This window comes from Schistocerca americana, chromosome 6, assembly GCF_021461395.2.
Source record: "Schistocerca americana isolate TAMUIC-IGC-003095 chromosome 6, iqSchAmer2.1, whole genome shotgun sequence".
NCBI lineage: Eukaryota > Metazoa > Arthropoda > Insecta > Orthoptera > Acrididae > Schistocerca > Schistocerca americana.
Genome location: NC_060124.1, coordinates 612,227,894 through 612,246,574, shown reverse-complemented (window position 1 = coordinate 612,246,574; position 18,681 = coordinate 612,227,894). Strand labels below are relative to the sequence as shown.

Here is an 18,681-nt window from a genome sequence, read left to right as displayed (position 1 = left end):
TCCGACTTCACCCAGCCTCTAGAATGCCTTTTCTCCAGCCGTCCACGAGCCACGGTGCTCTTTGGGATCGGTGTGCTGTGTGTGCTGGAGTCACTCACTGTGAAGCAAGTACAACCCCAAATCCATCTGCAGCCCTGGTTACGCAGAGGCACAGTGTTATTGTAGATTTATTGCAGTAAAGGAAATATTGCACTCCCCCTTCTGTTTTTAATGCAATATTTTCTGACATTTTATAGGAGCTCGACAACTATGTAGCTGTCTTTACGGATGGGTCTAAGCAGGGAGGGACTTGGTTAGCTGCTCTGTCATTTTTGTGGATTGTGTTCTTAAGGTCCGACTGCCTCCAGAATTTACTGTATTTGTTGCAGAACTGTACGCGATCTTGCAGGCAGTGGAGAAGATGAGACATTCTTTCAGTGTTAAATTTCTTGTCTTCTGATTCTCTGAGTGCCCTTCACTCTCTCCAGTGCTTGTACCCAGCAGATAAAGTAATCCAGAACATTCAGGATGCCCTCCTCCAACTACAGCAAGTGGGGAAGGAAGTGCCTTTCTGCTGGATACCAGGACACATGGGTATTGCGGGGAATGAAAGGTCAGATCTAGTAGCCAAGGAGGCATTTTGTGATCCTCATTTCTTTCAGTATGCCATCCCTCTTAATGCTATCACGTCACTGTTGTAGTACAGAGCCATTCATCGATGTGAAACCAAGTGGCTGGAAGTGACCGACAATAATCTGCGTGTAGAAAAGCCCCCATCTTGGCTGTGGCTTACCTCCTTCCAGCCATGTTGATCAGTCAAGGTCCTTCTTACTCATATTTGCATTGGCCACAGCCCTAAGACACACAGCTTCTTATTCCCGTGAGATGACTGTCCAACGTGTGGTGCTTTTAGTGTACAAACCATTGTGTGCTACATTTTATTGGACTCTGTTTTATTTTCCAACCAGCAGACTGTGGCAGATTTGCCAATGGATCTGCCCTCTATTTTACGTAACGTTCAAATAAAAGGTGGGTCAAGTTTTAAAGTTTTGTGAATTGTTGAACATTTTTCCCAAGATTTTAGGGGCCTGGGTTTAATGTGTTAACAGTGTGTCTAGCTCACTCATGTTTTTTGTAAGCTTTCAGCAGTTAGCAACCTGTGCCTCTCTTTTAGCGTCTTTCTCATTTTACTTGTCTTTTCATCTCCCGTGCAACACATTTTAGTGTTTCTTCATTGTCTTAGCGTGTATGTTAACATTTCATTATTTTATCCACATTTTTTTATTTTGAACTTGTACATACTTCGAAATTATCTCTCGTTTCTTGGAGAAGACTATTTGAAAATTCATATGACAAGCTGTAAAACTCTTCATTTCAAATAATATCACTCGCTCTTAACTTTGCACACAGTCTTTATTGATATTTGACCAACTGCAGGGAACCTCACAGCATATTGGGTAGCAAACTCTTCCATTAAAAATACAATTGTAAGGGAGACCATTGGGAGGATTTCTGGAAGAGGAGGAAAGTGCCCATTGGCTGCTGTCATGAGGAGTAGAAGTCTCCAGACCAATCCATGTGTGTGTGTTCAGACTTTGGTGGTATATTTTACCACAGTTATGGCCATTGCTACTCAGAATTCTTCTTTCTGGTACTACAGTGTGGCTGCTGAGAGGAGCAGTCAGAACATCAGTTGCACCACTAATGAAAAGTGCAAATGTCCTTCTTCATGTGGGAGCTGATTTCTACATTATATACTGCTCGTGATGTGTCACCTGGTGACAGTGGGGCCAATTAAATAGTATTATGGCACCTCAGAGGGTGGAGCAGAGCAATTCTCTTCACCTTGTTTTTAACGTGATTTGGGCATCACTCCAATTTCCCATATCATGGTGAGAGGCAATTCTAACCCTTTTTCGATCCACTGTTCAATCACATCCGACATTGCAATTTCCTGTTACGGCTCCAATGTTGGATGATGTGCGACAAGTTTGTGTTATTGTAATTCCCATCTGCTCCATTGGTGGAACTTGCTAGGCATTTATCGGCACCTAGTACAAACAGGGTTGCCACGGGTTCTGGAAATCAGGGAATTTCAAACACATCAAGGAGATATCAGGGAAATTTGAAGAAAAAAAAAACACTTGAAAAATCTCATTTTTGTCTCAGTAGGTGAAATGGTTTGTTTACTGAGGTGTCATGCATTGTCACTGGCTTGCAACAGAGTAAGTGCGATTCCATACTTCCTCATTCTTACTGCTTGTCCCCTTCTTACCACTCCCGTCAGCTTGCAGCCAATGCTGCCACCACTTCTTGCTGCTAGCCTAGCAGCTGTCGATGAGAGGCAGTGAGGTGTGGTTTGTTTGGATCTGGTTCTCAGAAACTGTAGATGTAGCCGCTGGAGTTAGCGGTGATGTGTGCGCGAGTTGTGTCTGAGTGATTGTGTGAATGTGTGTGAGCTCTCATTTTCTGACAAAAGGTGTGGCTCAAAATTTAGTTGTGAGAGTGTAATTGTCTTTTAAATATGTGCCTGTTTGTGGCTCAGCAATCATTTTAATGGAGAGTTGCTACCCAACCTCATTATTATTGGTTCTCAGAGTATTTGAACAAGTTATCTGTTGCATGAATTGATCACCACAGTCTCATTTCATCAACATGGTGCCTGTGGCTTGTGAATAGCTGGCCATACGAGTGGATTTCTACAACAGGCTGTTTTTGTGGGTATCTGTCAAGGATTGTGCCTGCCGATTTGAATTCATTCCTGTCCCACTAACGTGCAGGCTCTGCCTGTCGAATCTACTGTCACTGATCTGTCTGCACACCAGATCTGTTTGTGATGTAATACAGCAGATTTTCATGGTTTATCCATGGACCCAGGACTACAGTGTCCCTCAGAAGGCCAGAGGCCATTGGCAATGGATTTCAGGAATTGCGACTGTCTCACTGCAAGTATGTTGCACAATGTGGCATTTTATAGGCATTTTATTTGTTCTAGTACATTTTGACATATGTTAGAAAGTATGGATGATAAAAAGAAGAAAATTTTGTCAGTCTCTGGCATTTTGTTCACTATGTACACATATATTTCTTGAAGGAAGAATCACACAGTACTTATAAAATAATAGATATAACATAGTGGGTAATAACTGACAATAACAAACATAGTAGAACCAACATTTTATTGGCGGTCGTTGTTTCCCACCTTATACATTTCCTTCAAGAGGCCTACTTTTTTCCGGGGTTATTTCTGAAATCAATAAAAGTATTTTAAATCGTCTTGCGACTCCAAGGAGATGTTTATTGTTGTCACCAAATGTGTTTAGTTTTATTGAAATAAAATTTCAGTGGTGTTAATGAGACACATATACCATTTGGCTTGTTTTCTCCATTTAAAAACAGTTCATCACAAAAGATATTGATGTTAGTACTTGAGATTTTTGCTCACATCAAGAAATGCCATCTGCTTGCAATTTTTTTTTATATATTACCTCATTTGCATTGTTGTTTCTTGTACTGTAGCTGCAAAGACAGATCGTCAACTAACGTCTTAACTTACCATTGAGATCTCTAAATTTGTCAGGGAAAAATGCTAAAACTTGTCTGGAAATCAGGGAAATATCAGTGTATTTCACTTGGGGAAACTTGTGGCAATCCTGACTAAGATCTGACAACACAAAGCATGTTGCATTTGCGCATCTCTAGTAGGATTGTGACCGGTAGAGAATGTTTAAGTAACGATGATATTGCCAGGTGACTTCTTGAAAACACTGAAGACAAAGGAGCATTTAGTGATTGGAAAGAAACTATTGTCATACTCAGTGATATAAGTATTAGTCAACAAAATTTACTGATGGAGTGGAAAGTGGTGAAGGAACACAATAAAGGGTAGCAATACCTGGAAAGTTTCTAGTATGGAACGAGGTGTCACCATTCCTCATGGTGTTTGACCAAAATCTGTACTTGAATATTTCCAACTCTTCTTCACTGACAATTTTAGTAGTGAAATTGTGAATGGTGCAAATATGTATGCTAAAGAAAAGAAATTATTCTGCTTACAAAACATTCAATATGCACTTGTGGAGGGTTGTTTCGCTAGATGAATTGAAGGCTTTTCTCGGTGTAACAATGAATACGGACTTGAATTTGCAGGCAGAATTAGTTGACTATTTTACAGAAGACTGTCTAGAATGAAATCCATTTTCAAGAATGTTTTTATTTCTCATCTCTGGCTATTTTTTCAAATATTTTGGGTGCTGCCTTTAGCATGACCTGCCATAGTTCAGGACTGTTACTGTATGAGAGGGAGCAAGGTGAAGAATGTCGGTGAGTATATTGACAAAGAATTTTATGTACAAAAGAGAAACGTGGCTATAGATGAGAGCACAGTAGGATTCAGAGGAAGAATTAGAGAGCTACAATCCAAAGAAATCTACAGAGTGGGATTTAAGAGTTTTCTGTCTGTGTGATTCAAAAAATGATTACTTTTTCTTCTCACATTCCATATTATGGAAAGACAACTGCAGAAAGTATAATTCATCTCGATTCACCTTTTGCAACCCCAACAGTGGTTCATTTGGCACAGCAATTGCTAGCTTGTGCAGGTAGTTCAAGCTATCACACATTTACTGATAGATTCTACACAAGCTATCAACTTTTTCAGGAATCGAACAAAAGGAAATTTCATCTATTATGTACAGTTATGCCTTGTAGTACTGATTTCCCATGCCATACGAGAAATTGAAACTTTGTGAATATCAGTTATGTGCCTAGCAAAGTGAGATGAAAATTGTGTGTCTTTCAGTCTGTGACAAGAGGTTAATGACAATGTTGAACACATTCTTTGGTACTCGGACCCAACTGATCATTGGTTGTAGGAATAAGGAGCCTGTGCAGATCGTCACACTCACTGTTACTTTGGAATACATGAAGTGAATGGGAGACGTGGACAGGACTGGTTAGCACTGCAGTTGCTGTGGTTTTACAAGGCATTCATACTAGCGGTGGAAAAAATTATTCTTGTGGCTGATTTAAGTTGCTGTGTGAGCAGTTATATTCTTTACGCAATAGACAAAAACATATGTGGAGGACAAGTGACACACTCATCTTTCCTACTGGATAAATCTAATCAAACAGTTAGTGGGCCAGGTGAGAAATACAAATTCAGAGAAGAAAGGAACACCATAATCATCTGACACGAAATGCAAAATGAATTTAAAAAAAAAAAAAAAAAATTGATTGAGGATTGCACGGTTTTGCAGCAAGCTCAAGGAGGAAGAAAGGAGACAATTTTCTACTGCGAGAAATGCAAGAGGAAGTCTGGACTTTATGAGAGAGAATGTTTTAAGAAGTACCACACAGAAAAAGAAAAATTAAAAAATCCATAAACAAAAATATCATGTAGTTCCAAAAACAAGCATAAAAGAAAATAAATTGCTCAGGAAACCTCATGTGGCATTTTATTTTTTAAAAACAGTAGAAAAATAACCTGTAATCCTTTACATCCTTATCAGTGTTAAATAAATAATAATTGGGTAGAATACAGTGTGTAGAAAAATTAGATTGGAAAGGGTTACAGGGTTGTCACAAGTTCTGGAGATCAGGGAATTTCAAACATATCAGGGAAATCAGGAAAATTTGGAAAAAGAACAGTGGAAAAAATCTCATTTTTGTCTCAGTGGATGGAATGGTGTGTTTACTAAGATGGCATGCATTGTTACTGGCTGGGTGCAGCTGAGAATGTGAGCTGCTTCAAACATATCAGGAAAATTTGGAAAAAGAACAGTGGAAAAAATCTCATTTTTGTCTCAGTGGATGGAATGGTTTGTTTACTAAGATGGCATGCATTGTTACTGGCTGGGCGCAGCTGAGAATGTGAGCTGCTTCCTCACTCCCTCATTCTTAATGCTTCTCCTCTTCCTAACACTCCCCTCAGCTTGCAGTCAGTACTGCCACCATCTCTTGCTGCTAGCCTAGCAGCTGCAACAAGAGGCAGGGAGGCATGAGGAGTGATTTGTTTGGATTTGATTCTCAGAGAGTACTGACACAGTGGCTAAAGTCAGTGGTCATGTGTGCATGAGTTGTGTCTAAGTGATTGTGTGAATGTGTGTGCTCTCTCGTTTTCTGACAAAGGCTCTGGCCGAAAATTTAGTTGCGAGAGTGTGACTGTCTTTTTATGTGCCTGTCTGTGGCTCAGCAATCGTATTTATGGTGAGTTGCTACCTATCCTCGTCAATCTTTATTCTCAGAGTATTTGCACAAGTTATCTGTTGCATGGATTTATCTGTTGCATGGATTGATCACCGTCTCATTTCATCAACATGGCATCTGTGACACACGTGAATAGCTGGCCACGAGTGGATTTCCGTGACGGGCCAAAACCGCAGGCCATTTCTGTGGGTATCTATGGCAATCTGAAGCCCATCATTTCCCACTAATGCAGGCCCTACCTGTTAGATCTAGTCTCATCGCTCTGCTCACAGGCCAGGTCTGTTTGTCAGTGGCATAATGTGGCAGATTTTCATGGTTCATCAATGGACCCAGGAGTGAAGTGCCCCTCAACATGTCAAGAGACCATGGGTGACAGATTTCAGGAATTGCAACTGTCTCATTGCAAGTACATTGTACAGTGCTGTGTGTCGTAGATGTTTTATTTATAGAAGTACATTTTGGCACTTTGAAAGTAGTTTATATAATAGAAATATGGACAATAAGTATAGGGAAATTGTGGCAGTCGCCGGCGGCTCAAACGCTATGTACTCATATATTTCTCGAAAGAAAAATTACGCAGTACCTGTAAAACGATAGACATAACACAGTGGGTAACAATCAACAATAACAAACATAATAGAACCAACATTTTATTGGTGGTCACCTATAGTGTTAGTTTACACTGTTCTTCCCTGCCTTGCAAACTTCTTTCAAGAGGTCTACTTTTCCTGGAGGTTATTTCTGAAGTCAGTGGAAGTATTTTAAATCTGTCTTGCAACTCCAGTGAAATACATATTTTTAACACCAGATGTGTTTCATTTTATTGAAATAAAATAACAACAGTGGTCTTAATGAAAAACACATACCATTTGGATTGCTTTCTCCATCTAAAAACAGTTCATTACGAAAGTTGTTGATGTTAATACTTAAGATTTTTGCTCGCACAGGGGATAAATACAGAAGTCCTTACAATTTTTTGTCATCTTATGTCTTTACTTACCCATGACATATCAAAATTTGTCTGTGGAAAGTGCTCAAACTTGTCTGGAAATCGGGGAAATATCAGTGAATTTCACTTGGGGAAACTTGTGGCAACCCTGGGTTAATACTACTTCTAAAACATGGGAATTGATGCAGATGCCAAATGGTGATCACGGTGGTGCCCTCACTACCTGCACGGGAAAGATCTCATAGCGAAATGTCGACCGCCACTTTGGCTGGATCATAGAATGCGGGCAGCTTCTTAGTTGCTTTCAGTGTGATTATACTGTTTTTTTCCACAGAACTGCATGTGATCCTAAAGGTACTGAAGCAGATGAGGCACTTCAAGACAAACAGTTTCTTATCTGTTCTGATTCTCTTGGTGCCCTGCTGTTGGTGCATCATATGTACCAAGCAGGATAAATGGTCCAGTTAATCCACGACTGACTGTATGTCCTGCAGTGATGGGGGGTCACAGGCGCTATTCTACTGAATACCAAGACATGTGGGAATTTGGGTAAATGAACAAGCAGAAACGTGGTGTTACACAGTGTGCTATTCTCACAGAGGCTTTTTTGCCGATGAATTGGAGATGCGTGTGGTTGTGGGAGAAGGAGTGCCTCGCAGTGACTGACAGTAAGATGCAGTTGGTGAAGCCTAGGATCTGGCCGTGCCGTCCTTGTGCTGGTCACTCTGGAGGAATGGAATGGCCCCGACACATCTCCCAAATTGGGCCCTGTCCAGTGATACATGGCATTTTACTCTAGCAAGAGTGATGCCTGTGGTGTGCAAGTCACTGTATGCCACATGTTAACAGTGCGCATTATATATTGTGATAAGCGGGCAGAAGCAAATTTAGGTGGGGATCTGCCCTTTATTTTGGCTGATGATGAGTATAGTAAAGCTTTTAAAATTTTGTGAAGTGTCTGTATTTTGGCCTAAGCTTCTAGACTGGAGATTTTAGTGTAGCAAAGTGCTGAATTTTGTGCCAAGTTGCTATTTGTTTCTACCCATAAATTCTTTCACCTGTATTTCATTGACTGTCAGTTCATACATTTCCTGTTTTTCATTGACTGTCAGTTCATACATTTCCTGTTTTTGTGCCAGCCAGATGTACGTGATATCGATGTAGCTTTATCATTTTTATAACGCTATTGCAGTGTTGGGCAGTTACCATATGCTAGTGTGCTACAGCATACTGTCAATATTGCACTAAAATTATGCCACTTCTCTTCTAATTCGAGTCGGAAATTGCGCTAAAATTACACCATTTATTTTCAAATGTGTGCCAATATGCAAATAAAATGGACAAAAGCATGTTTTTAGTGCTCTCTAAGATCGACTTGGAGAAGGGATGAAGCTGCCTGTTTTCGAGTGTGTATGCACTGACTTGATGTCATCACTTCCAGCACTACGAGTGCTATGTTGCTCACAGCACTAGGTCAGTATTCTTCTTTAAAATTGCATTTAACATATTTTTCAAGTCTGCATTATGAAATATTCTTACGGAGCAGTTCACACAATGGTGCCATGGCCGAGTGGTCGTGTGCAATCGCTGGCAATTCAACAGCTCGGGTTTTTAAAAATTTGTTCCCCCCTCTTAATATCGAAAAATTAATTATTAAATTTAAATATATATAAATAGTTCAGTATATATACATAAAATCAATATACTCAGTATAGTTACAGTTACACCCTCTTAAGTCAGGCCACCTCATAGTAGCACATTGATAAAATTTTGCACAAAATGCCATTGCCTGTTGGCTAGGAACTTGTATTTGGCTACTTCTCATCCTAGTTAATGGTTCTCCTAGTATGGCCAGGTCAGACATTACTTCACTCTTTACCAGTAGTACTTTGCTCAATTCTGTCAGCAGTTCTTCTGTCCTGTACACTTGATTCGATAATTCCATGTCCCTGTGTACTTCCATTTCTATGTTCAACTTATTCTTGGGGTATTTAGTTGCACTTCAATGAAAATAATTCTGTATTACTTTTGGACACATTTGTAAATTTACTAAATTATTTTTGGTATTTTAAACATAGCTGCACAACAGCAACGGTTCCATGTAATAAAATTATAAACAGCCGACCAGTTGCAATGGATAAAGAATTCTTTACCCAGGTTTCAACAAATTTAAATTTGTATTCTTCAGAAGGTGGCCTAAGGACAATGAACATCATAGCTTACATTAGAAAGGTATGAAACTTAAGTCAAGAATAGATTTTAACACAAATTAGAGAGCTCTTGCATTACAAAAATATGAGAACAACGACTGGTACTTACAATTTTACATTAGTATGGACTGATGTATCATCGCCGTTTTTACAAATGTCGGCATAGATCCATTTGTCAAATTAAAATATAGCCCTAGAAACAGGGTTTGTCACGTAAATATAAATTAGTACACGGATGTTGCAGAGCTCACAACCGACTGAGTGTAATTGGCCAGCGTAGTTACTCTGCGGCCAGGGCAGGTGGCGCTCATGGCGCAAACCGTGTGCCAATTGGCGTGCAAAAGCAACATGTAAATTATCAGTATTAATAGTGTCCTTAGATAAAGTAACAATAAAAAGAAGGAAAGCGTTTAACACTCCCGTTATAACAGTATGGGAGCCTCGGTACAATTAATGTAGTTATACATCAAAAAGCCAGGTGGCGCTTACGCCGAGAGAGTTACGCACAGTTGCATATACAGCCAGAATATAAAAAATTACATTACTATATTACTATATTATTTTTGTAGGAAGTAACGAGTCTGACTTTGATGTAAACTATTTATTACTTCTTCATTTACAATCTCTAATAATGAATGACCCAAAAGGAACAAAACAGTATTCCAATATAAATTGTCTTCTCCATGTACATAGCTTCTCTACAAAGATTCAAACACTATTCTGGAATATTTGACTTCTCTGATGTGGCTCTAGCCTTGCTGGCAGAAAAACTTTTAAAACCCTCATCCATATCCCACAACTGGCCACCCTGACAATCATCCAATGTGGCTGATGACTAACACTTAGTCAGGATTGCTTAAATTTGCTGCATGTTGTCATAGTCCTGATACTTTTATTGTCACCTTCTTGGCAAACACAGTATGTATCATTAGTTAAAACTTCCGAACTCAGTGGGGATCAGGGTACCATCTTTGTTCTTGAAAGCTTTCTTCTGACATTGCTTGAAGCTAGCACAGTTTTCTTTGTTAGGTGCTATTTATTTACTCATTTAAAAGACTGAATGTCAATTGTCATGGTCTGGAGATTTTTTGATAGCACAAATTCAAAGCTTTCTTTGCTTGCATCTGTGTTTAATTCAGTCTCACATATTTTGCTGTGATTTTTAAAACAGAATCCAAGGAAGCTATCTCCATGAGCATCTTGAATGCTCATCTTTGAAGAAGAGCAGACTTATATGCCTGATTATTCACCAATAAATGACACAGAAGCTTGTAATTTGGTGAGTAATTTGAGCTAAACATCCTAAAGTGTCCTGTTATTCCTTGGAGACCTTGCATTGCTGCAACAGATATCCATTCCGGGAAGTTTCAAACAGCATTTGTCTTCCCAGAAGGAGAGGTTGTATTTGTCCACATTGTGTTTCATATCCACTAAACACAACTGTTCACTCCAAAAACTCATATCTTCCAAAATTAATTGCCAAGTCACATTCTGCTGCACTTTTTAACTCTAAACCAAGCTGCTATTACAGGGCGTGAAAAGTTGATCTACAGTTTGTATAGAAACCATACTGCAGTTTAACAGTCAAAGAACATGAAAGGGAAGCAATAGTTGAGAAGGGAGTGAGACATTATTGTAGAACTTCCCTATTTGTTTAATCTCTGTGTTGAGCAAGTAGTAAAATAAACAAAGGTGAAATTTGTAAATTGAATTAAAGTTCAGGAGGGAGAAATACAAACTTTAGTTTTGCTGATGACTTTGTAACTCTGTCCAAGATCACAAGGAATTTGAAAGGGTAACTGAACGGTATGGACATTGTCTTTAAAAAGGATTATAAGAATGTGGTAGAATTAAATAAGACATTACCGGGGGAATTAAATGAGAAAATTATATACTAAAAGTAGTCGGTGAGTCTTGCTATTTGGATAGCAAAATAACTGATGATTGCCAAAATAGTGAGGATGTAAAATGCAGACTGACTATTTCTGAAAAAGAGGAATTTAAGATCAAATATAACCTTAAGTGTTAGGAAGTCTTTTCTGAAGATATTTGTCTGGAGTGTAGACTTGTATGGAAGTGAAACGTGGATGATAAACAGTTGAGAGAAGAAGAGACTAGGTTTTGAAATGTGGTGCTATATAAAAATGCTGAAGCTTAGTCGAGTAACAGATTGGGGGGGGGGGGGGGGGGTGTACTAAATTGAGCTGAGGAAAAATGAAGTTTATGACACAGCTGGCCCAAAAGGAGAGGTTGGTAGATGGTACACATCTTGAGGTGCCAAGAAATAGTCAGTTTGGTAATAGACGGGGGGGGGGGGGGGGGGTGAAAATTACAGACGGAGAACAAGACTTAAGAACAGTAAGCAGATTCAAATGCATGTAGATGGAGAGACCTGCACTGGATAGATTGTCATGGAGGGCTGTCACACCAGTCTTCGGTCTGAAGAGCACAATAACAGTAGAATAGAGTAGAAGAAGAAGAAGAAGAAGAAGAAGAAAAAGAAAACTGATGATGAATTCTTCAGAGACACTGTTTGTTACTGTTCAGTGCTTCAAAGGGTAATTTACCATGTTTGAGGAGATAATTACTCATTGCCCTACATAGGTATGATGTAATCCACCATACTTGTGCTTTCACTGAATGCATATTGGAGAACAGGAGTCTTCCTGAGTAGTACTTTGTGGCTGACAATGGGTGGGTCAATTAGAATTTCTCACATGCTGAATTACACATCACAGACTATGCTGCTAAATTGCAAAGAACAATGTGCAATGCACAGTTTTGGTGTGATCACATTAACTTAACATTGAGCTGTGTGATACAATGATCATTTCTCTGGTGAAGAGTGTCTTTGTGACTGGCCAGTAAAGTTGCAAAGAATTAGTTTTGCAAAGGGCCCAAGGAAAGGAAAAGTACAGTAGGAGAAGTAGACTGAAGGGGCATTACAATCTCTTTGATATGCAGATAGCATGGGTGCTGAAAATGGATTTTGTGTGAAGTAGGAAGAGTAAGTATCATTTTGGAACTAGATTTAAGAAAATGATTCGTGCACCGGTACATGTAGTTGACATGTTCAGCACTAAGGCCTCAAAGGTCATCAAGTCATAAAAGCTTTCAATAAATTGGTATATTACTGCAGAAAGCAATTACTGTCTTTCTTTATTTTACATTACATCTACTATATACAACAACGTGTGATAAGAACTCTTACTAATTGACCATGTTAACTTCATAGTTAACCATTTTATATTATTAAGTTGACACTTGTCATTAGTATGGATATTCATTTGAGAAATAACAAATAGGTCATCATAACTGTATGTTTCTCAGACTCAGCTACTGCTTCCTGTAGCTCAGTAACAGTTCAGCCTGTCTTGTGAAGATGATATTTAACCTATGAAATTGGTAGGGGCCATAGAAAGCTTTGTTAATTACACTTCAAACATAAAGGTATGGTTAGAAAATGTGGTTTGTGGAAACATGAAAGAAATTTACTTGGTGGTGTGAAGGGAGAGACAACACAAATTGACTGTTAGGGAAATTAGTGGTTTGCAATTACTTGTAACAGAAGACAAAAACAGTACTTTGTGATAATGGAGAGCATACATATGAATTTAGATAGTATGACTCTAGTGGCAAGGTTAAGAGAATATGAAAAATAATATTGTATTTGAACTGTTAATTGCATTTTTCGTAGAATAGCAAAGTATGTTATAAGTCTTACTTTCCAACTCTTTCTTGTTGTTATTAACTTTACAGCAGCATTAAGTATTTTGTTTTTGCCTAAGATTGTGAATGCCCTATTTCATTGCACTTGGTTCACTAATTTGTGGCTGTTTTATACAATAATTGTCTACAGGTTTTCCCAGTTCTTTCTTTCGCCATTATTCACGGAAAGTGCCACAGAGCGTGAAGTGAATGCTGTTAACTCTGAACACGAAAAGAACATATCAAATGATTCTTGGAGACTTGATCAATTAGACAAATCAACAGCAAAGCAGGAACATCCATATTCAAAATTTGGGACAGGTACTTCTTGATGCTTTATATGCATAAAATAAAAATTCATCAGTCACAGTGATATATGGAACAAAGTAATACACTTATTGTTCATTTTTGTATTCTCTCTTTGTACAGGAAATAAGTACACTCTTGACACAGTGCCAAAGGAAAAAGGAATCAATGTTCGTGAAGAACTGTTAAAATTTCATGAAACATGGTATTCATCGAATATAATGAGCCTGTCTGTCCTTGGAAAAGGTGAGTAGCAACTTAAGCAGTTAAAACAGTTTATGGATATACAGAGTCGCAGTGGTTTTAGAGGAAGGAAAGGACAGCTAAGGTTAAACATTATATTGAATTTGTATGTATTTCAAAGCTTTCTGTCAAACTTGGAGACACTTTGATATTCATTTCTCTGTTCCAAGTCATTGTCATTAAAATTCATCACTTTTTGCCATCTGTTACCATAATGGTATTGCTGGATATACTTTTCTTCGTGAAAATGCTATGTAAAAAACATCATAGTATTTCAATGTTTGTAAGAATTTGTCAACTGCTGAAGTAAAAAAAAATCATCTCTTTTTATCTCCATGGTATTGCTTCAAAGTAACAAGCTCATTGCTGACAGGATTTTAAGCCTTAATCTTCATTTACATTTTGTAAGTCTCTTATTTCCTCTACTAGACATTTATCATGTTTAATTCTGTCATGATGTTTCTCGTAAAAGTTTGATCATATCCTGTCCTGTGCAATATCATTTATATTTGATATGAGAGTAATTTAACCCAGAACAAATGAAGTGTGTCTTCACACGAGGGTAGCATTGTGTTGTCTTCAACTTTGGAGAACATCAAGTACAAGCAATTGAAAACTGGAAGAACAAATATGGAAATGCAGAAAATTTTTACATCAAACATAGGAAGTAAGAAGAGCTCAGGATGCAGCTGAAGAGGAAAGAGAAACAAAACGTTTGCCACCAGGCCAGCTGCCAGTGAACACCACAATACTCTCCCTTCCTTCCACTCTGATTTGTTTGAGTTTCAGCATTATGTGAGCTACAGCCATTTTCTCTGTACTTTGAACCATCTTCTCAGGGATATTCGCCAGAAAAACCCATGACTGTTATGATAAAAAGTGTGTTACGTAAGAAGATGAATCTGTTAAATATCTCATGAACAACTTTACAAATTACATAATTGCATTGTATAGAATTGATATCCAGATAATGAATCATACTTCTCTTGCATTAAAAGGAATGGAGTATTACAAGGATCACTAGCAAGTCTATTTATTACTGTAAACATATGTCCCTTTGATTTAGACACTAAATTTAGCCTCAGTATTAAAGTTTTCCACTACACAGCTGACATTTGTGTGTATGCATATTTCCCATATTTTTGGGTAACCTAATTATGGTTAAAAGATGTGTGTGAAACACTTTCCATATCGGAGTTTGAAAATGAGCTTATTCTTTCACTACGAAAGTTTGTAATAGTAGTAGTAGTAGTAGTTGTTGTTGTTGTTGTTGTTGTTGTTGTTGTTGTTCGGGGAGAGGCTACAACCCTGTCTCACTCCCTTCCTAACCACTGCTTCCCTTTCAGACCCCTCGACTCTTATGACTGCCATCTGCTTTCTGTACAAATTGTAAATAGCCTTTCGCTCCCTTTATTTTACTCCTGCTATCTTCAGAATTTGAAAGAGAGTATTCTAGTTAACATTGTCAAGCGCTTTCTCTAAGTCTACAAATGCTAGAAACGTAGGTTTGCCTTTCCTTAATCTAGCTTCTAAGATAAGTTGTAGGGTCAGTATTGCCTCACATGTTCCAACCTTTCTACGGAGTCCAAACTGATCTTCCCCGACGGCGGCTTCTACTAGTTTTTCCATTCGTCTGTAAAGAATTCGCGTTAGTATTTTGCAGCCGTGACTTATTAAACTGATAGTTCGGTAATTTTCACATCTGTCAACACCTGCTTTTTTTGGGATTGGAATTATTATGTTCTTCTTGAAGTCTGAAGGTATTTCGGCTGTCTCATACATCTTGCTCACCAGATGGTAGAGTTTTGTCAGGACTGGCTCTCCCAAGGCTTTCAGTAGTTCTAATGGAATCTTGTCTACTCCTGGGGCCTTGTTTCGACTTAGATCTTTCAGTGCTCTGTCAAACTCTTCACGCAGTATCGTATCTCACATTTCATCTTCATCTACGTCCTCTTCCATTTCCATAATTTTGTCCTCAAGCATATCACCCTTGTATAGACCCTCTATATAATCCTTCCACCTTTCTGCTTTCCCTTCTGTGTTTAGAACTAGGTTTCCATCTGAGCTCTTGATATTCATGCAAGTGGTTCTCCTTCCTCCAAAGGTCTCTTTAATTTTCCAGTGGGCAGTACCTTTCTTACTCCTACTGAGATAACCCTCTACATCCTTACATTTGTCCTCTAGCCGTCACTGCTTAGCCATTTTGCATTTCCTGTCGATCTCATTTTTGAGACGTTTGTATTCATTTTTGCCTGCTTCATTTACTGCATTGTTATATTTTCTCCTTTCATCAATTAAATTCAATATTTCTTCTGTTACCCACGGATTTCTACTAGCCCTCGTCTTTTTACCTACTTGATCCTCTGCTGCCTTCACTACTTCATCCCTCAAAGCTACCCATTCTTCTTCTACTGTATTTCTTTCCCCCATTCCTGTCAGTTGTTCCCTTGTGCTCTCCCTGAAACTCTGTACAACCTCTGGTTTAGTCAGTTTATCCAGGTCCCATATCCTTACATTCCCACCTTTTTGCAGTGTCTTCAGTTTTAATCTACAGTTCATAACCAATAGATTGTGATCAGAGTCTACATCTGCCCCTGGAAATGTCTTAAATTTAAAATCTGGTTCCTAAATCTCTGTCTTACCATTATGTAATCTATCCAATACGTTTTAGTATCTCCGGGATTCTTCCATGTATACAACCTTCTTTTATGATTCTTGAACCAAGTGTTAACTATGATTAAGTTATGCTCTGTGCAAAATTCCAACAGGCGGCTTCCTCTTTCATTTCTTAGCCCCAATCCATATTCACCTACTACGTTTCCTTCTCTCCTTCTCTCCTTTTTCCTACTACCTAATTCCAGTCACCCATGACTATTAAATTTTCGTCACCCTTCACTATCTGAATAATTTCTTTTATCTCATCATACATTTCATCAATCTCGTTGTCATCTGCGGAGCTAGTCGGCATATAAACTTGTACTATTGTGGTAGGCTTGGGCTTCGTATCTATCTTTGCCACAATAATGCGTTCACTATGCTATTTGTAGTAGCTTACCCGCATTCCTATTTTTTTAATTCATGTTTAAACCTACTCCTGCATTACCCCTATTTGATTTTGTATTTATAACCCTGTATTCACCTGACCAGAAGTGTTGTTCCTCCTGCCAGGGAATTCACTAATTCCCACTATATCTAACTGTAACCTATCCATTTCCCTTTTTAAATTTTCTAACCTATCTGTGCGATTAAGGGATCTGACATCCCATGCTCCGATCCGTAGAATGCCAGTTTGTAGTTATGATATTTATTCAGAAAAAAAAGAAATTATTTGCAAACAAGAACCCGGATTTGCTTTTTCAGTTTTCCTGTAGTCTTGTCTTACGTTCTTTGAGTTTACTTTGACAGCAAATTAATATGGAGCTGTCATACTGAATACTTACTTCACATTATGGAACGCAGTATGAATACATTAAGAACAGTTGCCAGTGTGTGCTGAGAAGCAGAATTGATGATAACTTTAGAGACATTATAGGGTTGCTTTTCACCCTGTGTACAATGACTGGATGATTGAGTGTGACAACACACCTAAATACATTTCATAGGAGATAAGTATTGTTCATTACTATGTGAATTGCCTCATCTTTGGAAATGAAATCATTCCCCACTAATGCACTGTTTATAGAAACTGCCAAAACGCTATTGAAGACAAAAAGACATGTAGTGTCAGATGCATTTTTTATGAGCTGGCTAGCGAAACCCTGTCACACTTCCACATAGGCAGTGTCCAAATTTTGGCTGTTGTTGCATTTGTCACACACAAAAAACATGAAATGAGAAGATATGAAAAGTTAAGATTTAACCACATTGATTTTTACAGCATACAATGTTACCATGCGTAAATGAAGGGAAATGTCAAATACAAAATTCCTTTTGAATGGTGTCAAATACTCTTATCAGGAAGCAAGTAACTGTGATCCCTGATTGGGAAGTAGCTACTTTAAAACTAATGATAAATGTCTACCACAAGCAGCTGATTTTTTTGTACTCATCTGGGACCAATGTGTCCTGTGTGTTGTATAAGGACATTGTATTCTGTACTGTGAGACCGACACGCTGCTGTGTTCGAGTATATTTTTATTACAATAGGCCTATATCGGCGAGATTTCCATCGTCAGGTTACATCAGTTGTTACAATATTGCTGTCTTTGTTCTGTAGTAGGTGTTAAACAGTAGCTGGAGCACTTATTTCTGAAGTTTACCAAGTACTGTCATCATGAAATAAACTTTCACACCACCTGATGTAACCTGACGATGTCAGTCTCACTGAAATAGGCCTAGTGCAATAAAAATATACTCAAACACAGCAACGTCTTGGTCTCATAGCATAATTATACAAGCAGCTGATGTTCACATGTGGTGAAACTTGTCTTTGTAAATGTCAAGTATAGAAAAATTCCAGTTTTGTGTGCAAGATTAAACAGGCAAATCTGTGTTTTTTAGAAGTACACAAATACGTATGTAACTCATTTTTGTAGTTGCTGAGTATAGTGAAAATGGTCCTCAGCTACAGTTGGATTACTTTTCAGAACAAAAGTGAAGAGTATGTTACATTTTCTTACTTAAGTAAAATTTGCAACAACCGGTCACTATTATGTGGAGGGTAAAAAAAAGTGTGGAACAGTGATCAAAGACACAAATTGCTTTCTTGATGCAATATGTACCTCTTTTTCCTATACAGGAATTTTACAATTTATTTCTCCCCCTCCCATTTTTTAGTAAAACAGTTTGTTGCATTAATTCAAGATTCATGTACATTAATTAAAGATTTATTTTTGTCTGAATAAATGTGGTTATGTTGGTATCAGATTTGGATGGAATATTACAGCCATCTGTGGCTTACACATAGAATTTAATGACTTTGAGTATAAGTTTTCATGTTGTCATCTCTCTTTTTCCATCTTGAGGATGCCCATATCTCCCATATAAGAGTCCAGAAGGAACAAAAACAAAACTTCAGTATAATATTAGGATACATAATACAGTTCAGTTAATAAAAGAGAAAAATAAAGGACTTAGTAG

At 38.1% G+C, this 18,681-nt stretch overlaps 1 protein-coding gene across 1 annotated transcript in view; it reads left to right on the top strand.

The window, feature by feature from the left end:
• Positions 1–18,681, top strand: part of LOC124619389 (insulin-degrading enzyme) — a 189,879-nt gene that overhangs the window by 40,976 nt on the left and 130,222 nt on the right. The window contains 2 exon segments of the mRNA XM_047145736.1: positions 13,205–13,374; positions 13,483–13,605. Of these exon segments, the coding sequence (XP_047001692.1) occupies positions 13,205–13,374; positions 13,483–13,605 (293 nt within the window).